General features: G+C 44.5%; 1 protein-coding gene across 4 annotated transcripts in view; it reads right to left on the minus strand.

Moving 5' to 3' along the window:
* Nucleotides 1-20,024, minus strand: part of Tln2 (talin 2) — a 340,789-nt gene that overhangs the window by 1,397 nt on the left and 319,368 nt on the right. For 2 of the 4 annotated variants that reach the window (XM_069995254.1, XM_069995253.1), the window contains 6 exons: nt 19,205-19,310; nt 17,414-17,538; nt 6,052-6,177; nt 3,731-3,793; nt 3,458-3,640; nt 1,430-1,555 (listed from right to left, as the gene is read on the minus strand). In XM_069995254.1, the coding sequence (XP_069851355.1) occupies nt 1,430-1,555; nt 3,458-3,640; nt 3,731-3,793; nt 6,052-6,177; nt 17,414-17,538; nt 19,205-19,310 (729 nt within the window). Of the gene's footprint in view, nt 1-1,429; nt 1,556-3,412; nt 3,641-3,730; nt 3,794-6,051; nt 6,178-17,413; nt 17,539-19,204; nt 19,311-20,024 lie in introns of all 4 variants that reach the window. The other 2 variants (XM_069995252.1, XM_069995255.1) reach the window with 1 other exon arrangement.

Here is a 20,024-nt window from a genome sequence, read left to right on the forward strand (position 1 = left end):
ATACCATTATGTACAACTTCTTGTATACTTAAGTTTGTCTCTAGTTACTGAGTATCATCAGGTACTGGTGGCTAGCCTACTCAGGTACTGGCTAGCCTACTCAGGAGACTGGACCAAGAGGTGCAAAGCAGCCTGAGTAGAAAAGTTCTGTGTGGCTCTGATTTTCAATTAACCACAAAAATGCCAGACTGGAGGTGTGGATCAAGTGGTAGAGCACCAGTCCTGAGCAAGAAAGCTGAGTGAGAGCCTAAGGCTCTGAGTTTAGATTCCAGTCATGCCAACCCATAGAAAGGCTTCGTACAGAGTTGCTACATGCTATTTAGGGAAGAGTGACAAGAAAAAGTCTAGACACCTTCAGTACAGATGTAGTTTGTTTCCTGAGTATCAATCAACAGTTGATTGATCTAAGGATAAAGAACCTGTATCTAGATGCAGAAGACTCTATTCATTTCATGTTCCTAAGGTATGATCTGAGGAATATTAGCCAGTAGGTAATTATGTGGCAACAGTTACCTTATGTTCAAGAAAGCCAAGAAAGTTCCTTTTCTTTGGGCCTTTTCACAACCTTCGCAGAGCTAACAAGTTTTGTGTGGGTGTTTAGTGCTGTGTTCCCCAGTTTTATTTATAGGCTCTTCTTCGTGGAACTTCTAATGGGACAAGGGCACCAAGGAAGGTATAGTTAGGTAATCATGCACCCCACATTGTCCAGTGGTTCAGAGGAGATAGTGAGGGCATGGTGAAGGAGTCACTGCAGAGTTCCTGGTGCTGATAAGAAAACCAGCCCCACAAAACTGATTGTTATTAACACACATCAAAAAACAGTAAGCCTGGCTTCCTGGAGTTGCCTCCTCCCTCTCATGCTTGACAATGCAACCCTGCAGAAGTGTGTCCCACGTAGTCCTAAAAAGCTTCTGGAACACAGTAAACATCCATTCATTCTTTCAGTGGGGCCAAATGGCCAGAGAGGGAAACAGCCCCAAATGTATCATTTTATTTCGGGGATAACATTGCTGACCTCCAATTTCTGTTCCCTGAGTTTTAGCTAGGTATTTGGTTACTCAGGAAAAGACTACATTTCCCAGCCTCCTATGCAGCTAGGTTAGCCATGTGACTAAGTGTTAACCAATACTATGAGACAGTAACTTCAGGGTCATGCCCTCCCCTTCCTTTTGCTTTTCCTCTTTCTGGCAGATGAAAAGTGGGGGTAGTCCATGAGCCAACTAAGTAGCCAAGGGCATCATCTCAGAGCTAGGGAGAATAAGAACTATGGAGTTGGTAGGGTGGGGAGGGGTAGGTCTTAGACACAAAGAAACTATATCATCTTGGAGAAATACATGCCCATCATGTTTAAGTAGCTGTTTCCTTGAGCGCCTGTTCTAAGTTAGCACTCACCTTGGGAGCGAACACTGTTCTGGGTTTAGTTACTAACCTGAGCAATGCCTCCCACGAATTTTGTTTTCACTACGACATCATCATCATCAGCTTTGCCAAATGCCGCCTTCTGGGCTGCACGGACGAGATTGTCTGAGGCTCTCTTCACAGCGTTACCTGCCGCCTGGAGAGGGAGCAACACACAGCCTATCATTAGCCACCACCTTTGGGTCTGTTAAGAACAGAAATGAAGGTGCAGTTCATGAGTCGAGGAGTTCATTTATCCTCCTGTTACAGCACAGAGGTGCCAGTCAGTGAGTATCCATTTGACTATCTATCTGTCTATCAACTCTACCAACACCTGCCTAACCACAGTCATCCATAGATGAGTGAGACATAGTTCCTGGCCCCCAAGGAGTACATGCTTTTGAGGGAAACTGCAATCATGTAATAATGACTATAGCACGGTGGTGTGTGTGTGTGTGTGTGTGTGTGTGTGTGTGTGTGTGTGCGCGCGCGCACGTGCAGAAGTCTGCTCAGGGGCCACCTCCACGGATCCCCTGCCTTCATTTTAGTTAGTACATACTTGAGGACTTGGCTCAGATAACACTTTTTCTGGTCTGCCATGGCTCTACTCGTATGCCTTCCTTAGGGCTCCTGGAGTGGTCTGTGCCAGCTTCTTAGCAACTCTGACCAACCACACTGTCTCCTTCCAAGCTGGTGATGACTTGGGAGCAAAAGCAGTAACTCCAATTTTTGTACCCCAGCACCTGGTACAGTCACTGCCCAGAGTGGGTGGCATCATGCATGGAAGGTATCCTGAGGGGCTGAAGGGGCTAGGAATGTATAATTCACACATTCACCCATTTATATTAGAAGTCAAATGAAGGTAAGGAAGGAGAGTTAGAGAGGCTCAGGAGGACCATGCACTCTGGGCCTTCCAAAGTAAAAAGAGTTCTGAATTCTGGTAGAACTGTTCACATATTTCTGTGCTTTATGGTTTTATTCATGACTTACATATTGCATAGAGTTTAGAAATATAGGTAATCTACACTACAAGAACACTTAACCATAGTGAAATTTTAGAAATATTGGAGAACAAACAAAATGTGCAAAGTATAGGGAAATTCTGGCATTTTTTCAGCTGATGTAATTCCATGCAACCATTACAAATGAGAGTCATGAAGAATGGAGCCTTGTCTCGGAGGGGGAAAAATGTGCATGCTAACATGTGAAGTGAAACGGGGGGGGGAGGGGCAGGATGTATCTTGCTATGATCACAACCAGACAGAATCATCTTGTATGTCAATAAGGACAGGAACAGAAGACAATGGGCCATTTGATGTGTGAAGATGTTGAACCTGTGCAAAATTTTTTTCATTCGAATGTTTCCTTCATTGTGTTTGAAATATATTTTTATAATTGAAGCAACTAGAAAAAACATGTATGTGTGTATATATACATACATATTTGTATATGTATGTATATATACATAAGGATTTGATAGTCATTTTCATAAAACATATTCTCTGGGCATCCTGAAACACTCTTTCATAAATCCTCTGCTAGAGCAAATGGTGATCTAGGGGTTCCCCTGAATCAGACACCATGTTAGAGGTGACGGATGCCACAAGGACGATGTGGTACTAGACACAAATAAAAATAAAAGCAGGAATGCCGTGTGACAAGAACCATCAGAGTGGCCAGGCCAGGGACTTTGGCAGAAACAGAGAAGGAACTGAATGCCTGAATCATCAGAGAGGGCTTCCCAGAAGGGGAGCCTTTGAGACAATCACAAAGGACAAGTAGGAGTTTGTCAGCCTGGGCTGGCAGGAGGCCAGGCCACTCTAGGTAAACAGTGTCCCCAAGGCTTGAGCCGGGAAGGCCCAGGTTGGGGAGGTGACCACGGCAGGCAGCAGATGTGGAATGCATGGACTCACGAGGCAGAAGATGAGGCTGGAAGGTGTGACGGAGTTGGCTGATGGAAGGCCTGGTGGGTCATGCCAAAGAAGTGAGACTTATCCCCTTTCGTGACACTTACCCGCTCCAACAGGAGTACTTTCCCACCAGCATCAGTGACCATTACCTGTAGCCGCCTCATGGCCTCTGAATCCTGGTCGGCTTTCACCTTGCAGGCTACCAGTAGCTGAGCCGTGGACGCGGCCACCTGCTTGGCGGATGAGATGAGTTTCTCTTCGCTGGCGTGTCCCTGCACAGAGGCATTGGCGGCCTCACAGAGGCTGCTGGTTGCAGCTGCCACCATCCGGGCCTGAAGATAGACAGAGAGAGGTAACCCAAGGTCCCAACTTCCCTTGGGCCATCCTCAAAGCAAATGGGGAGGAAGCAGAAGGTGACTCACAGCAGAAATCAGCCCCTGGGACCACTGGCCGTCATCTGCAGCATTGGCAGGGATGGAGCCCACCTGGAGAAGGGAGGAGAGATCTGCAATGAGAGCTGGCAAGTACGGTGGCAGCACAGCACCTCTTGGGACCCTTCCTCGCCCTACAGCTAGACACACAACACACAGGGCTGTCTGGTGGTTTCTATCCATCTCACATCCTGAGAATCAAATACCCTCTCTGAGATGCTACCCACAATGCCCCTGTTTCCATACCAGCCACAGGGGCAAAGGTTGCTGCTCAGAACAGCCCCCATTTAGCTGCTGTTGTTTTGTTTATTTATTGTTATAGCTTTTTAGGGAGAGAGGAACCAGTGTTTTTTTTTTTTTCTTTTTTTGTATGTGTGTGTGCTAGTCCTGGGGCCTGAAGTCAGGTCCTGACTTCTGTCCCTGAGCTCTACCACTTGAGCCACAGCTCCACTTCTGTTTGTTTGTTTGTTTGTTTGTTTGTTTATTTTGGTGGTGGTTAATTGGAGATTAGAATCTCATATACTTTTTTCTGCCCAGGTTGGCTTCAAATCGTGATCCTAAAATTTCAGACTTCTGAATAAATAGGATTACAGGTGTAAGCCTCCTGTACCTGCTCAGTACTAGGGTTTGAACTAAAGGCCTCATGCTTGCTAGACAAATACTTTATCACTTGCCCTATCTGCTTTTATACATTTTAGATAGGCTCTCATGCTTTTTGTCTAGGCTGGCCTTAGGTCTGTGATTCTCCTATTTCTACCTACTGGGTTAAAGGCATGTATCATTGTGCCTGGTATATGAGTACTATATTTTTGGGAAACAGCTCAGGTTTGGTGATGTTGGTGTGTGGGGGGGGGTGGTGGTAGGGGGAGGGAGGGTTCTGGGGCTTAATTAAGCTCAGGCCTTGGCACTGTCCATGAGCTTCTTTTGCTCAAGGCTAATGCTCTACTACTTAAGCCACAGTGCCACTTCTGGCTTTTTCTGAGCAGTTTATTGGAGATACGAATCTCACAGACTTTTCTGCCTGGGCTAGCTTGGAACCATGATCCTTAAATCTTAACCTCCTGAATAGCTAGGACAACAGGCATGAGCATGGCCTGGTGATGCCTTTATACACTTATGTCTTCTGCTGACCTTTCCCCCATGTGAAACATGGAAGCCACCAAGGCCTCTTTCAAGGGCCAATAGAAACTCGAATTACTCCTGATTCCTGATTCTTCAAGCCATGCTCTGAGTTTCTGGCAGACATTTCAACAGGGTAGTACATTTCTCCCTGTAAAATAGAGGGTGGGCTCTTGTCTTAGGAAATTCCAGATTATTCTGTTAGGTGTGAGGAGAGAGGAGGCTGGAAGGAAGAAGGATCTAATCTTACTTACAAAATATGGCAGTAATAAGAGATTTTTCTATCCAGATCTAAAGGGTGTAACAGGAAATAACCTTTTCATGCATGGAGATGCTCAAAAGGTACTGAGGAGCATCTCAATTTGAAAACAAGGTTGAGGAATCTGTCAGCAATCACAGGGACCTGCTCAGTGTCAGATCAAACCCTAAGGTCCTGCATAGAATCCTACAGTCTACCTGAGATCAACGGGCCCTCCTTCACCAACTGTTCAAATGTTTGAACATCAAAGTTTCTTGGAGGATAGGAGATCGGTCAAGCTCAAGCAGGAGTATTCCCTAGTGTATAGGAATAATGTCTAGCACACAGACAAGCTCTGTTCACGTTGAAGTAAACTGAAGTCCTGAGGCTGGATGTCCCATTCAATGAGGCATTTGAAGTCTGTGTGGTAAGATCAGCACCCTGCTGAGCATACAACAACAAAGATGCGTCTGTTGTAATGCAGACAGCATGGTGACTGGCGAGAAAGTAGACCGGCCTTTAGAACAACAGCTATGGAAAGTGCTAGCTGCAGAGTTGGCCAGCATTCAGTTGAACAGTCTTAAGCCAAGTGGAGCCATCTGCAGTTGCAAAGCAGGATTTGAAAGCACCTGGTCTAGGGTGCTTACTATGTTATTCCCCAGGAAGCGGGGACACTGTGCATCTCTAAATAGCCTAGTGTACAGTGAAACTGGAAGGGCCTCCTCCAGGCCCTGGTTATTTTCCGTAACAAGAAGCAGTTGTGAAGCCAAAAACCAGTCCTTGCATCTAGCTGTCGAAGGGTAAGCAGAGTTTTTCGGTGGCAGGCAATCTGGGAGGGAGGAAAGCAGAATACCCAGCATGCAATCTCTTCTTTAAGCTGAAGCTTTCTTTTCTTTCCTTGGGTGTCTCTCTCCCCCATGGATGCTCTCCCTCCTGACCAGCCAGGTTTACCCACCTTGCCTTGGGCTACCAGCTCCCTCTGGGCTGCTGAGGCTGACTTGACTAGGGCACTTGTGGCAGCAGCAATGGATTTAGCAGCTTCTAAGATCTGTTCTTCAAAATCCAAGGTCTCATCTGCTTGCTACAACCAAAAGAAAACCATATTATGTGCAATTCATATTCACAAAGGGTTCTTTCTGCCCAATTACTTACTGTGCAGTCACCCGGCTCTTCATTTGCCTATGGCTTTTTTTTTTTTTTTTTTAAATCACTAAGTTACACCTAGGGTAGAAAAACCTAAGTTGTCAGGAGGCTTCTTGGTCTTCTACTCCCTTCCCTCACCCTAGAAGGGAAAAGCTGGTAGCAATGAGATTCTATATTTTCAATCAGGAAATTCTAGGATGAACTATTTCCTGCCCCCTTACCAGAATCTTTAAAGAGGCAGAAACTCAATAAATGTCAATAAGAAATAAGCCAAATCAGCTGGGCACCGGTGGCCCATGCCTGTAATCCTAGTTACTCAGGAGGCTGAGATCTGAGGATTGAGGTTCAAAGCCAGCCCGGGCAGGAAAGGCCATGAAACTCTTATCTCCAATAAACCACCAGAAAACCGGAAGTGGCACTGTGGCTCAAGTAGTAGAGTGCTAGCCTTGAGCTGAAGAGCTGAAGGCCAACACTCAGGCCCAGAGTTCAAGACCCATGACTAACAAAAAAAAAAAAAAAAAAAGAAAGAAAGAAGCCAAATCAAAGTAATAGCTCACAGAATGCTTAAGATGTGCGGGTACCTTACAGATACTGTAAGAGATGATAGTAGGGTACAACAAAATTTTCTTTGTGTGTGTAGTAAAAGAGATGTTGCATTTAATTTACTGTTTTGTTTTATTCACTCATCATCATTATTGTTGTTATTATTATTATTTTTTGGGGGGGGGTCTGGACGTGGGGCCTGAACTCTGGGCCTGGGCGCTGTCCCTCAGCTCTTCAGCTCAAGGCTAGTGCTCTACCACTTGAGCTACAGCGCCACTATTGGCTTTTTTTTTTCTTTTCTTATGTGGTGCTGAGAAATCGAACCCAGGGCCTCAGGTATGCAAGGCAAGCGCTCTACCACTGAGCCACCTTCCCAGCCCCTTATTGTTATTTTTAGTAGTACTGGGGTTTGAACTCAGGGCCTCATGCTTGCTAGGCAGGAGCTCTACCACTTAAGTTATGCCTCCCTTTTGGAATTGGTTAGTTTTTGAGATAGGGTCTGAAGCCTAGGTTTTTTCATGTAGCAAGGATGACATATATGAACAACTCTGCCCAGTTATCATTTGAGATAGAGGGTTTTTTTGTTTGTTTGTTTTGCACTTAAGCTCACCCCAAATTATGATCCTTCCAATCTCTGTTTCAAAATAATGAGTTTTCACAAGGCCGGGCCACTCTTTATGGCACCCATGACAGATGACCTCATACCAGAGGTTCAAAATCAGCTCTGTAATGGGGCTGTATGGAACACTAGATAGGATAGAGACAACGATTTCCAGATTCCTGATCCTTCCCGCCAGGGGCGGGGGCAGGGTGGTGGTGGTGGTGGTCGGATAGCACTGAGGTTTGAACTCATAGCCTCACACTTGCTTGGCTTTCTTGTATGTGGTTTGCATTCTACCACTGAGTCATACCTCCAGCCAGGTTTTCTGTTAGTCATTTTAGAGCTGGAGTCTTTCAGACTTGAAGATCCTTAGATCTCAGCCTCCTGAGTAGCTAGAGTTATAGGTGTGAACCAGGGGGTGCTTGGATCGGATACCTATTTTTAATGGCCATATCTTGAACCATGAGACATGCCTTTCTCATTTTATTATTACTACTCAGGTTATCAAAACAAAGTTATTCTGTCTATCTAGTGGAGAAGACAGCGGCATTTTCTAAGTCGTAAGACAGAATGGATATAGTCTTGTTTCTTTCTTTCTTTCTTTCTTCCTTTCTTTCTTTCTTTCTTTCTTTCTTTCTTTCTTTCTTTCTTTCTTTCTTTCTTTCTTTTTTGGTTCGGGTCATGGGGCCTGACCTCTGGGCCTGGGCACTGTCCCTCAGCTCTTCAGCTAGCACTCTACCACTTGAGCCACAGCGCCACTTCTGGCTTTTTTCTTTTTGCTTATATGGTGCTGAGGAATCGAACCCAGGGCCTCATGCATGCAAGGCAAGCACTCTACCACTGAGCCACCTTCCCAGCCCCCTAGTCTTCTTATTTTTGAGAAAATTCTTACTCAAAAACTATTCAGGACAGAAATGGATTCAACTCCATTGAATTCATGGAAGAGTATAGAATATGCTTCCTGAAATATGAAAATGACTCATCTAAGACATTGACATAAAAGGCACTGCTACGTATAGGCTCCAAATAAATTATATTAAGCTCTTAAATCTATCTATCTATCTATCTATCTATCTATCTATCTATCTATCTATCTATCTATCTATCTATCTATACCTATCTATCTACCCATCCATCCATCCATCTCTCTAATATATTTATGATACATATACACATTCAATGACCTGCAGTCCAGAACTTTTCTGGAAATTCATTCTGCAAAAGCAGGACAAATAAAGCTCCATATTTTCGGGGCTCATTTCTCATCTGGGGCGACTTTGGCTAAACCATGGGCTCGAGCCTAGGCACACTCTGCAGCATACAATACCCATCATCAGATTCCCAGTTCCCCAAATTTGAAGCTTTACAAAAGTGGAATTTTCTTAAAATTAATCATCAAAGTTTAGTACTTATAAATCTAAAAGACCAATTTTATTTCACAGCTGATTTGAAGGGCTCATCCTACACCTTCCGCTGCCCTGGGTTTTTTTTTTTCTCTTTTGGTAAAACACATGCTTAAAATAAATATGTCATTTGGGAATATTTTTGACACCCAGAGACTTTTCTGGCATTACAACTGTTAGAATGTTCTTTGATGGATTCCTATTTTTCTTGCCATGCTATTTCTGGGCTTTCATGACAAAGCACAGAGATTTAACTTTAGGAGCTCTGGTATTCTGACTAGGAATACCAGTTTCTGCTCCCAGCCCCCTAGAAAGAAAGGCTTAGGAAAGAAGATGGGATGATGGCAGGCACGAGGAATGGATGGTCAGCCTGTAGTCTAGTCCCAGGTTGTACCATATTCCCTGTCTGCTGGGCTCTCTCTTTCTCCTGCCAGGGTTATCCTTAGGACAAAGTACCCACCCTGCCCATCTCTCATGCTGAAAACATAGCACATGTTTCCTGGGACCAGTTATCTTATAGCCTAAGAGACAATGCATTTCCCCAAGCCCAGTGGGTTTGGTGAAAGGCCCAAGCACCCTGCCCTCAGTTTCCCATGAGCTCCAGGGCCTACCAGCTAGCAGAGTGGAATCTGGAGAAGGGAGGTGAAGGTGTAGGATGTCGCTGGGCAATGAGGAGGAGGGGGCAAAGGAAGAGGAAAAAGGAACACATATCTTCATTTTTATTTTGTGTTTTGGCCTTTTGGGAATTCTGAGAACATAACTTTGGCAGTGATTCATTCTCCATTCCCACGGTATTCTCGGACAGGGTTGGTTTTAGTACTGAGTCATACACAGAAAGCCTGGGGTGATGTACAGTAGATACTCATGAATGGTTAGCAATTATTTGCATTATTATTTCTACTAGTACATAGTTTTGATAGCTTTAAAGACTGCTTTTGTAAAGGCCATTTTCTCTGGCCGACTTATATTTTGTATTATATTCTTGGTAGTAGTGAGCATTCTACTTGCCCCTTCTGGTTATAATTTAATTACAAATTACAAAAAATAAAAGCATGACATCAAGGATAAAGTGACCAATAAGATACAAAATGGGGGGAACTGTTTGCAGCTTCTCCCTTCAGTCCCAGGCCAGGTTTTGGACCACCTGGCCACTGGCCTCTGCTCTGCATTGTCTGATAGGTGATTTTGGGGGGGCTTCATACCCTTTTGTGATACCAGCCCAGCAATTTCTCTGGTCTTCAGGTGACACAGGCTTCTGTTCCATAGTGATTTGTGTGTGTGTGTGTGTATATATGTATGTGTGGCAGTACTAGGGCTTGAACTCAGGACCTGAGTACTGTTCCTTAGCTTTTTCACTCTATCACTTTAAGCCTACAGCTGCATTTCTGGCTTTTTGCTGGTTAATGGGAAATTAAGAGTCTCATGGGGTTTTCCTGCCCAGGTTGGCTTTGAACTGGGATCCTCAGATCTCAGCCTCCTGAGTAGTTAGCATTATAAGTATGTGAACCACTAGTGCCCAGGTTCATAGTAAATTGTTTCGAAGGCACTGACTGAAATAATCAGGATCTATACCTTCCCAGAGGAGCTCAACCTCCTTCTGCTTCCTTTTTACAGATGTGCCATTCTCCTTGATGGCTCCCTGGGCCATCAAGAATGGAGAAAGGTGGGGCTGGGGAGGTGGCTCAGTGGTAGAGTGCTTGCCTTGCATGCATGAGGCCCTGGGTTCGATTCCCCAGCACCACATAAGCAAAAAGATAAAAGCCGGAAGTGGCGCTGTGGCTCAAGTGGTAGAGCGCTAGCCTTGAGCTAAAAGAGCTGAGGGACAGCGCCCAGGCCCAGAGTTCAGGCCCCACGACTGGACCCCCCCCCCCCCAAAAAAAAAGAATGGAGAAAGGGGAGCATTTCCTTCTATTCTTTTCCCCCTCTTTTTTTTTTTTTTGTCAATTACATTCACAAAAGAGAAGCCAAAGGCACCTTCAGGAGATGACCACAGGGCCACAGCCCTGATTCCTGGCCTCCTTCTCAGAGAGTGCTTCCGTGTAGGGATTGCCTTATTGAAAGCCAGAAAGTACCCTGTCCCATTTTCCTCACAATCAGCTCCATCACTCAAAGAGCAACGCATCTGATCCTATTTCCTGTTAGTTCTTGAATGTCTACGTAGGAAGCGTGGCTAATAAAAATCCTTTCAAAGATTGAGTGTGATAAATTTGGTACAGTCTAAGGCTCTTCTGCAGGAAGCCCCTGAATGTCTGAGGACTGGCTACACTGCTGATAGTCATCTGGTCCCATTCTTTGCACTCCCACACATCATTGGGCCTGGGACCAATGAATAACACATGAGTGAGCTCACAGCCCATGGTTTAGCCACCTAGGAAACGTCTCCTCTTTACAGCAAAGGACAGCTGAAGTTGTCTCTTCTTATTCCCACACTTTTTTTTTTTTTTTTTTGGTAACAGGGCCTCATACTCATGCTCACTTATAGTTGGCACTCTACTCCTTGCTTGATCCATGCCTCCAGGCTGGCATTTTCCCAGTTAACTGGAGATGGAGTGTTGCAGATTTTTCTGCCTGGGCTGGCTTCACAGTGCTATCCCTCCAGGTATTTAGCTTCCTGAGTAGCTAGAATAAAGGTATGAGTCGTGGTGTCCTGCTCCCTTCACCATATTAATCAGTACCGAGGGAATACTGCCAAGAGCAAAATTTCCAAAAGCAATGCGGAAATCGCACCACTTTAAGCAAAGGGGTTCAGTGGAAGGCCCTTTCAAAACTACAATCACCTACTGTTGCTTTTCCAAGGCCATTTATCATTTTAGTTGACAACTGTAAGTAGACTCTCAAGACTGAGGCTACAGTACTTTTCACCATGCGAAGGTGGCCACTTGTGGCAGGCTCTCGCAATCCATTCTGCAGGACACCTGCTGACACACACCTGCTGCCAGACCTCAGTGGACAAGACTGCAGGGGCTGGTGTTGCTTCACTCTGGAAAGCAGGACTCCAGCCCTGTCTATGTCTTCCCTGTGTCATCCTATCCTTACTTTTGCTGCCTGAGACCTGTCATGTTACATCGACTTGTGAGCACTTTGGAGACACTAGAGTTTCCTTCCTTCCTTCCTTCCTTCCTTCCTTCCTTCCTTCCTTCCTTCCTTCCTTCCTTCCTTCCTTCCTTCCTTCCTTTTTCTCTTTCTCTCTCTCTTTCTTTCTCTCTGTTTGTTGTGGGGCTTGAACTCTGGGCCTGGGCGCCGTCCCTGTATTCTTCAGTTCAAGGCTAGTGCTCTACCACTTGAGCCACAGTGTCATTTCCAGTTTTCTGGGGGTTAATTGGAGAGAAGAGTCTCATGGAATTTCCTGCCTGGGCTGGCTTTGAACTGTGATCCTCAGATTTCATCCTCCTGAGTAGCTAGGATTACAGGCATGAGCCATCAGCACCTGCCCAGAGTTGCTTTCTTGATGGTCCTCATTAAACCCTTCTTATCCTCCTCCCCGCCAAGGGATATAGCTTATGGGTCTGCTCAGGAGTAGTCATTATGGCAATACTTGAGCTATGAGGTTTCCAGAAAGTAATGCTCATAAAATCTTTTGGTGAGAGCACTCAGAGTGAACCTCTGCATGTCTCACAGGCTCATCCATGGGACCGAGGTCATAATCAACCAAAGAAACCTGATCTGCTCCAGAAAGAGTGATTCCAAACTTCCTGCCACAGCTTGTTAAGCCTATGGACTTGCTTTTTGACTGTTGGCTTATTCTCAGTATTTACCATCCTCTGCTGACAAGTTTACTTTTAACAGGAAACCCAGCAGACAGAGTAGAGTTCACATTACCCGATCTTTATTAGATATACTTAGTCTGAACTGAGGCTTGCATAGAGCTGCTGTGGCCAATTTGGCTTACTCATTTTGTTACTGTGAAAGAAAAGTTACAGATGATATATGTGCCTGGATTCCTTACTGAAAACTCAATGATTAAAATTACTCCTTTGTGTGTGTGTGTGTGTGTGTGTGTGTGTGTGTGTGTGTGTGTGTGTGTGCATTTGTGTGCACATGTGCTAGGGATTGAACCCAGGGCCTTGCTAATGCTAGACAAGCAATCTACCACTGAGCTACATTCCCAGCCTCCAAATCACTGACTTATAAATTGAAGACCAGGATCAAAATAAAACACCAAGTATCAATAATCTAGTATATGGATATAGGTCTCAAGTGTTATGAGAAGTGGAGTTAGACACAATGAGACAAGCACTCTGTATTCTGAATCTACTTGTGAATTTTTTTTTCATACATTCCTCCCTGTTCCCTTATCAACTTTGTTAGGAACCCCCGGAGACAGGGCAAGACACTGTAGGAATATGTTTGATATATAGTTGGATTAAATAACAACCTAATATATCAAACATATCACACAGAGGCTTGCAGAAAAGGCATCCAGGTTTGACTGAGCTTGAGAATAGGCACAGTACGGAAGGTTATGGCTGCAGGGGGGGTAGTCACCAGTGCAGCAACTCCCAGCCTCACTGTGGAGCTCAGGTGTGTCTGCAGGTGTGGAAGCGATGCCATCGGCGATACTGTCAGTACTTCACCATGCCCTTGACATTCTCATTTTGCCCTTATGCCATCTTCTGAAGTGAACAAGGGAAGGGATTCAACATTTGTTCATCTTTTGTGTCTGAGTGATTCCAGGCCACGGCTGGGAACGTATCACAATCATCTTCATAAACCATGGACCCGTTCTCCTTTTAAAACAGGTAACCCGAGGATGTAGTTAGCTGAGTAGGTTAAACAAAATCATCACCCTTGATCAAAATGACTCCCCAAAGCAGGACAAATGCTCCCCAGTTGTAAAAGGGTGACATATGCATGGACATGCATGTGGGCACTGTGTGTGTGTGTGTGTGTGTGTGTGTGTGTGTGTGTGTGTGTGTGTGTGTGTGTGTGTGTGTGTGTGTGTGTGTGTGTGTGTGTAGAGGGGTTAAAGTTACAGAGATAGGAATGCAATGGCAACTGTTTATTTAGGGTACCCTAAGGAATTTTTGTTAAGTTTATGGGAAGGGATGGAGAGAATTAACTCCAAGATATTGTTTGGTTTTGGTGTCAGATTAGTTTTTTTAAACTAGGGGAGAATTACTTTATAAAGGCAAGGAGGGTGTCATGTTTCCTGCAGACATTTTTTACAGAGTGGATGGCCCTCCCAGGCAGACACAAAAAAGTCGCCTTGGGTGGATAGTGACAGAAGCCTCTTGGTCATCAGACAGAGAAAGATGTCAGACCACTCTAAGGTGTTCTAGAAGTACCAAGTACTCTTCCTATATGAAGGTAGGAGCCATCCAAAAAAGGAAGGATTCCTCAGCTCTTATGTAAAAACCCTTACTTTAAACACAAAAGGCAATGGTCCTCGCCTAGTGCAGGAGTTCCCACTAGACTACTGCAGTAGTCGGAACTAACCTTATGGTGCCATTGTTTTTATTTTAATTTAATTTTGTGTTACCAGCGGTGGAACTCCAAACCTTGTATATGGCAGGCAAATGCTCTGGGAGTTATACTTCCCAGCACAAAGTACTGTTTGTTTGTTTGTTTTTAACACATTATTAACCCAATGATATCATCTTTCTCGTGTGTGTGTGTGTGTGTGTGTGTGTGTGTTGCTCAAGACTAGTGTTCTACCACCAAGCCATAGCTCCACTTCTGGCTTTTTGAGTAGTTAATTGGAGATAAGAGTCTCAAAGACTTTCTTGTCTGGGCTGGCTTCACACCACAGTTTTCAGATTTCAGCCTCCTGAATAGATATGAGCCACCAGGACCCAGCTGATACCGTCATTCTTATATGTTCTCTATTCATCTCCTTCTCATGTAGTTCCCCCTAATCCCTAGTCTTGGCGCTTGATGATGTCCCTGAGCTTTTATGCTCAAGGGTAGCACTTTACCACTTGAGCCACAACTCCATTTCCAGCTTTTTGGTGGTTAACTGGAGATAAGTGTCTTATGGACTTTCTTGCTCCAGATGGGCTTGAATCACAATCCTCAGATCTTAGCCTCCTGAGCAGCTACGATTACAGGCATGAGCCACTGGTGCCTGGGTCCCATATAATTTTTTCCTAGTTGTAATCATGGGCACACAAGTCTGTATCATTAGTGCCCCCCCTTACATCATACCATGAGCATCTTTTTCAAGTGACACAATCCTAGCAACCATTCCTCCTAATAGCTGTGAGAGATTAACGGTCTTCCTTCAAGGGCTCAACCTCTCATTCCAACAAATGAAGGTGGAAGAAACAGCCCTCTCTCATACATACAACTTTTCTTCTTGGATTTCCATCTTGGGTCAGGTACCCAGAGGTGGAATTGGCTGTTCAAAGGGCAAGCCACAACAGCTACTGAGGGTCTAGAGTGATAAGTGGAGAGGGGTATGGGCTGAAACTTCCACCCAGATCCCACACCATTCCTCTTAGTATACCATGGTTGTTTAACCCTGGCATCTTTCTTTCTCCTTCCTTCCTTCCTTCCTTCCTTCCTTCCTTCCTTCCTTCCTTCCTTCCTTCCTTCCTTCCTTCCTTTCTTCCTTCCTTTCTTCCTTGCTTCCCCCCCTCCCTCCTCCCCTCTTTCTTTCTGTTGCTGGTCCTGGGGCTTGAACTCAGGGCCTGGGTGCAAGCTCTGAGATTTTATGCCTAAGGCTAATGATCTACCACTTTGAGTCACAGCACCATTTCTGGCTTTTTGGTAGTTAAATGGAGATAGGAGTCTCATGAACTTTCTTGCCCTAACTCGCTTTGAACCATGATACTCAGAGCTCAGCCTCCTGAGTAGCTAGGATTATAGGTACGTGCCACTGGTACCCAGTATAATTCATCTCTTGGTGCCTGATTCCTTGCAGACTTTTGGAAAGAATTCACATAAAGTAGTTAATTCACATAAAGTAGTAAAAAAAAAAAAAAAAGATCTGGCACATTCCTTGTATTTTATCAGTGTGGCCACTATGGATGTAGAAGCCAAGGGAATAATTTTTATTTCAGGCATTTTCCTAAAAGATAAAACTTATTTTTAGTGCTGATGCTAGCCACAATAGTAAAGTAGTTGCCATTTACTTAGTCCCCCCCTTTTTTTGTTAGTTGTGGGGGCTTACATTCAGGGCCTGATGCTGTCCCTGAGCTTTTGTGCTCAGGGCTAGCACTCTACCACTTTGAGCCACAGGGATACTTCTGAATTTCTGGTGGTTAATTAGAAATAAGAATCTCATGGACTTTTCTGCCTGGCTGAATTTGAACATGGTCCTCAGATCTTAGCCTCCTTAGTAGCTAGAATTACAGGCATGAGCCACTGGCACCTGGCTACTAAGTCTTTTTGTAGGTTAGGCACGGTGTTCTTACTCAATCTAACTTAATTATTTTAACAACCATCTTAGGGGGTAGGGACTCCAGTAATTCTGATTTTCAAATCAAGAATCATGAATTAAATAAATGACTAAACAGATAGGAAGCCAGAACTGAGACAGATAGGAATGAATTTGGGAGGAATCTGTAAGATACTAGGACTGGAAAGGGGGCAGTTGGTCTTAGACACAGTGAAGTGTCTAATTCTTCAGCAGAATGAAGTGAAGTTAGCAGACACAGAGCCCTTCCCATGTGTTTGAAGAGAACACTTGTGATAAATCAGAAAGGAAAAGGAAGGACAAATGTAGTACCAAACCTCTAAATCTTAGTCAGTGGTTAATTCCTCATTTTTTAAGGGGTTATTTCTTTTTTTTAAATTTCTTTATTGAGATTAAGTCATTGCATGAATCAGTATACTCGATGCACATTACATTTTTTGATGAAAAAAATTGTGAATGTCTTTACCAAGTCTAGAGTGATTAGGAGATGTTCAGAAAACATGAAGGACCTAAGAACGTTCCCAGCCTTAACAGATTCATAATATGCTTGGATTTGTTGGACACACCTCAGCTCAGATACTGCTTTTAAGTGACTTGGCATATTTTTGGCCTGAGACTCTATCCTTCAGTCTTACACACACACACACACACACACACACACACACACACACACACACACACACACTTAAGACTGAAGATCCAACACTTTTAGAAGAGAAAGAGCCAAATTTCATTTTCTAACAATTTGAGGGCTTGGAAAAGAGAGGTGAGTTATAGGTACCATTAAGGACTTCCTTGAATCAGAAGTTCTGGTTCTCCCATTATCTTGTTAAAGACAGTTATGGGGGTGAGGGTGGTAAGCTATATTGCCTCTTACCAAGGCAAGGCTTGGTCCCTGGCACCTAGTTCATTATCCTTTTATTTAGAGAGTGTTCTCTTATAGCCCAATCTAGAAGAATCGCTTTTAAATGGCTATTTCTTTTTAAGATACACTCATGATCTTCCTGCTTTATATGATGGAACTAGATCAAGATTGTAAATACCCCGATTCTTCCTCTGGACCTGGGTAGTAAACTTAAAACACTCACTCACTCACTAGGGTTTTTCCATACCCTGTAAAAAGGTGCTGGGCAGGTAGAGTGGGTTTGCTGCTTTCCAGTTTAACCTCAGGGAAGGAGACAGGCTCTGGGCAACGTGGCTCACACCATTACCCAGCCACCCACTGGAAGACTGGCTGTTGAGAGACAAACCACCGCCAATGAACACTCACTTTTGGCTTTGCTCTTGGCTTCAGTTGTTCTAACTTCTTAGCAGCAGCCTCAATGGATGCTGCAGCCCCCAGTAATTCTGTCTCTGCAATGACTGTTGGGTCTTCTGGATCTACCCACTCTGTTCCTAAAATCAGTCAAGAAAGAAAGAAAGAAAAAAAAAGGTCATTCTTGCTAGGTACAGACACAAGCGGGCACTGGCTTAGTTACACACAAGATCTGAAGGCTGTGAACCTACTATTCTGCGGTGTCCTGAGGCCCCTGGTCTCTACCTCTCATGAGGGCCACCTGGATGCAGGGGTGGAAAGGACCACTAACCTGTGTTGTTTTGTTTTGTTTTGGTTGGTCCTGGGGCTTGGACTCTGGGATCCTTTTGCTCAAGGCTAGCCTACTCTACTACTTGAACCATAGTGCCTCTTCTGGCTTTTTCTGTGATTAATTGGAGATTAATTGAACTGTGATCCTCAGATCTCAGCCTCCTGAGTAGCTAGGATTATACGCGTGAGCCACTGGCTAACCTGCTTTTCTAAACAAGTTGTATGCTTATCCACAGCCTTAAGAAAAGCCATCGATGGCAGCTTTACAAACCTAGATCTTAGAAATCAAGTCCTGAACCATTAATTGCTTTCTAACAGTTCACAAGGGGGAAGTGGTAGCCTCAGGAGGCTCTAGGCCACAGTGATTTGCTATTCACTTGTGAGACTATACAAGGAATGTATGTGTCAACTCAAAGAAAGGCAGACTGTAAGAAAACCTTTCCCTGGAGAGTCAATGGCTTCTGTAAGCAAAAAGGCTAGGCAAGCTTGGTACTGGCAGCTGACACCTGTAATCCTAGCTAGGACTGCTAATCCTAGGACTGCTATCTGAAGCCAGTTTGAAAAATATAAATCTGAGAGGGAGTCTTATCTCCAATTAACCAGTGGATAAAGCAGAAGTGGAGGTGTGGCTCAAGAGGTAAAGCATCAGCCTTGAGTGAAAGGAGAGTACGAGGCCCTGAGCTCAAGCCCTGGTATTGGTATGTACACAGAGTACTCAGTACTTCTCTCTAAACCTGAAGGTGTTATTTAAGGGACAATGAATACCTTGGTGAATAAAAATGTAGATGAAATCAAATGATGAGACCTTCCCCACCCCCACTAAAGAGTTATTATAGATGGATTACACCACTTAAGGTAGAAGTACTTAATACAAAGGCTGAATAAAAGTATTATGATTATTATTATTTTTACCTTGGAGGTACGGGGGCTTTAATGCTTGGCAAGCACTCAACCTCTTACGCTCGGCCCCCAGCCCTTTCTGCTTTAGTTATTTTTCAGACAGTGTCTCACACTTTTGCTTGGGCCTGCCTGGGCCTGTGATTCTCCTACTTCCATCTGCCATGCAGCTGGGATTACTACTTGTTGCCTTTTTATATTTATTGTTTGTTTATTTATTTGCCAGTCCTGGGGCTTGAGCTCAGGGCCTGAGCACTGTCCCTGAACTTCTTTTGCTCAAGGCTGGCACTCTACCACTTGAGCCACACTGCCACTTCTGGCTTTTTCTGTGTATGTGGTACTTAGGGATTGAACCCAGGGCTTCAAGCATGCTAGGCAAGCACTCTTACCATTCTCCACCCGACTTGTTGCCTCTTTAAAATCTAATTCTATTCCCATTTGTTTTTAAGTACCTCACTGCACTCCTGGTTGTATCTGTAAGTAGGGGGCGGAGGGCTGTGATGTTACTCTACTCAGTTTGCTGTCACTAGTGTTACCTCAGAGTATGAGCCTACAAGATGACGAGCAAAGCGGACCCACCTTTCATGGCTTCTGCTGCCTGGATGAGCTCTGTGACTGCACCGGCGACTCGTTTGGAGAAAGCAGCCAGCTGATGCTTGAGTTCTGGAGTTGGTTTCTGAAGAATCTATGGGTGAAGAACCAGTCGGATACATGAGAAAGGTGAGGCAGCCATTTGTGACAGGAAGCTCACTGCTACTGGGGGACGTGCTGGTGGATCTGGAATCAGGCATCCTGCTTCCAAATTGTCTCTCTGTTTCCAAGTGACTTCAGGCAGAATGGGAGGTAGGGGTGCGGGGGTGGGGGGGATGGGGGTGGACACTTCATTCTCACTGGGCTTCCTTGACTAATGAACCAAGTCTCTAGATCATTTCTGTCAGTTCCCAAAAGATCTCAAAGGAGATGAAGTCCTTATTTCTCCTCAATGCATTCTTGTATTTGTATATAAAAAACAAATGCATGCATGTGCAAAGTACCCAAAGTCTAAGGGCACTCTGAGCAACCGGAAAAGCCTTAGGCATAGGGCCAGCTGGTACTTGAGACAAAGCAAAAGTGGGAACAGAAGCCATGTGTGGTTCGGGTGGTCTTGCAGACAAAATTCCTATGTGGGCAATTACTAATTGAACACACAAATCACTTCTAGAGTTTGACCACACACTCTCCTAGGAATGCATGTATACCCTCTTTGGACCTAGTTCAAAGATTACATTCCTTGTTTGATTTCTTCTTAAATTCCTTCAGGACAAGAGCTGAGAAATGAGATAAGGTCTCCGCAGTACCTTTTACCCTAGACTTAGATTCTAAACTGAGTGATCTACTCCTAGTTGTGAAGGGTTTTTTT

This window comes from Dipodomys merriami, unplaced genomic scaffold (assembly GCF_024711535.1).
Source record: "Dipodomys merriami isolate MVZ:Mamm:240054 unplaced genomic scaffold, mDipMer1.0.p SCAF_48, whole genome shotgun sequence".
NCBI lineage: Eukaryota > Metazoa > Chordata > Mammalia > Rodentia > Heteromyidae > Dipodomys > Dipodomys merriami.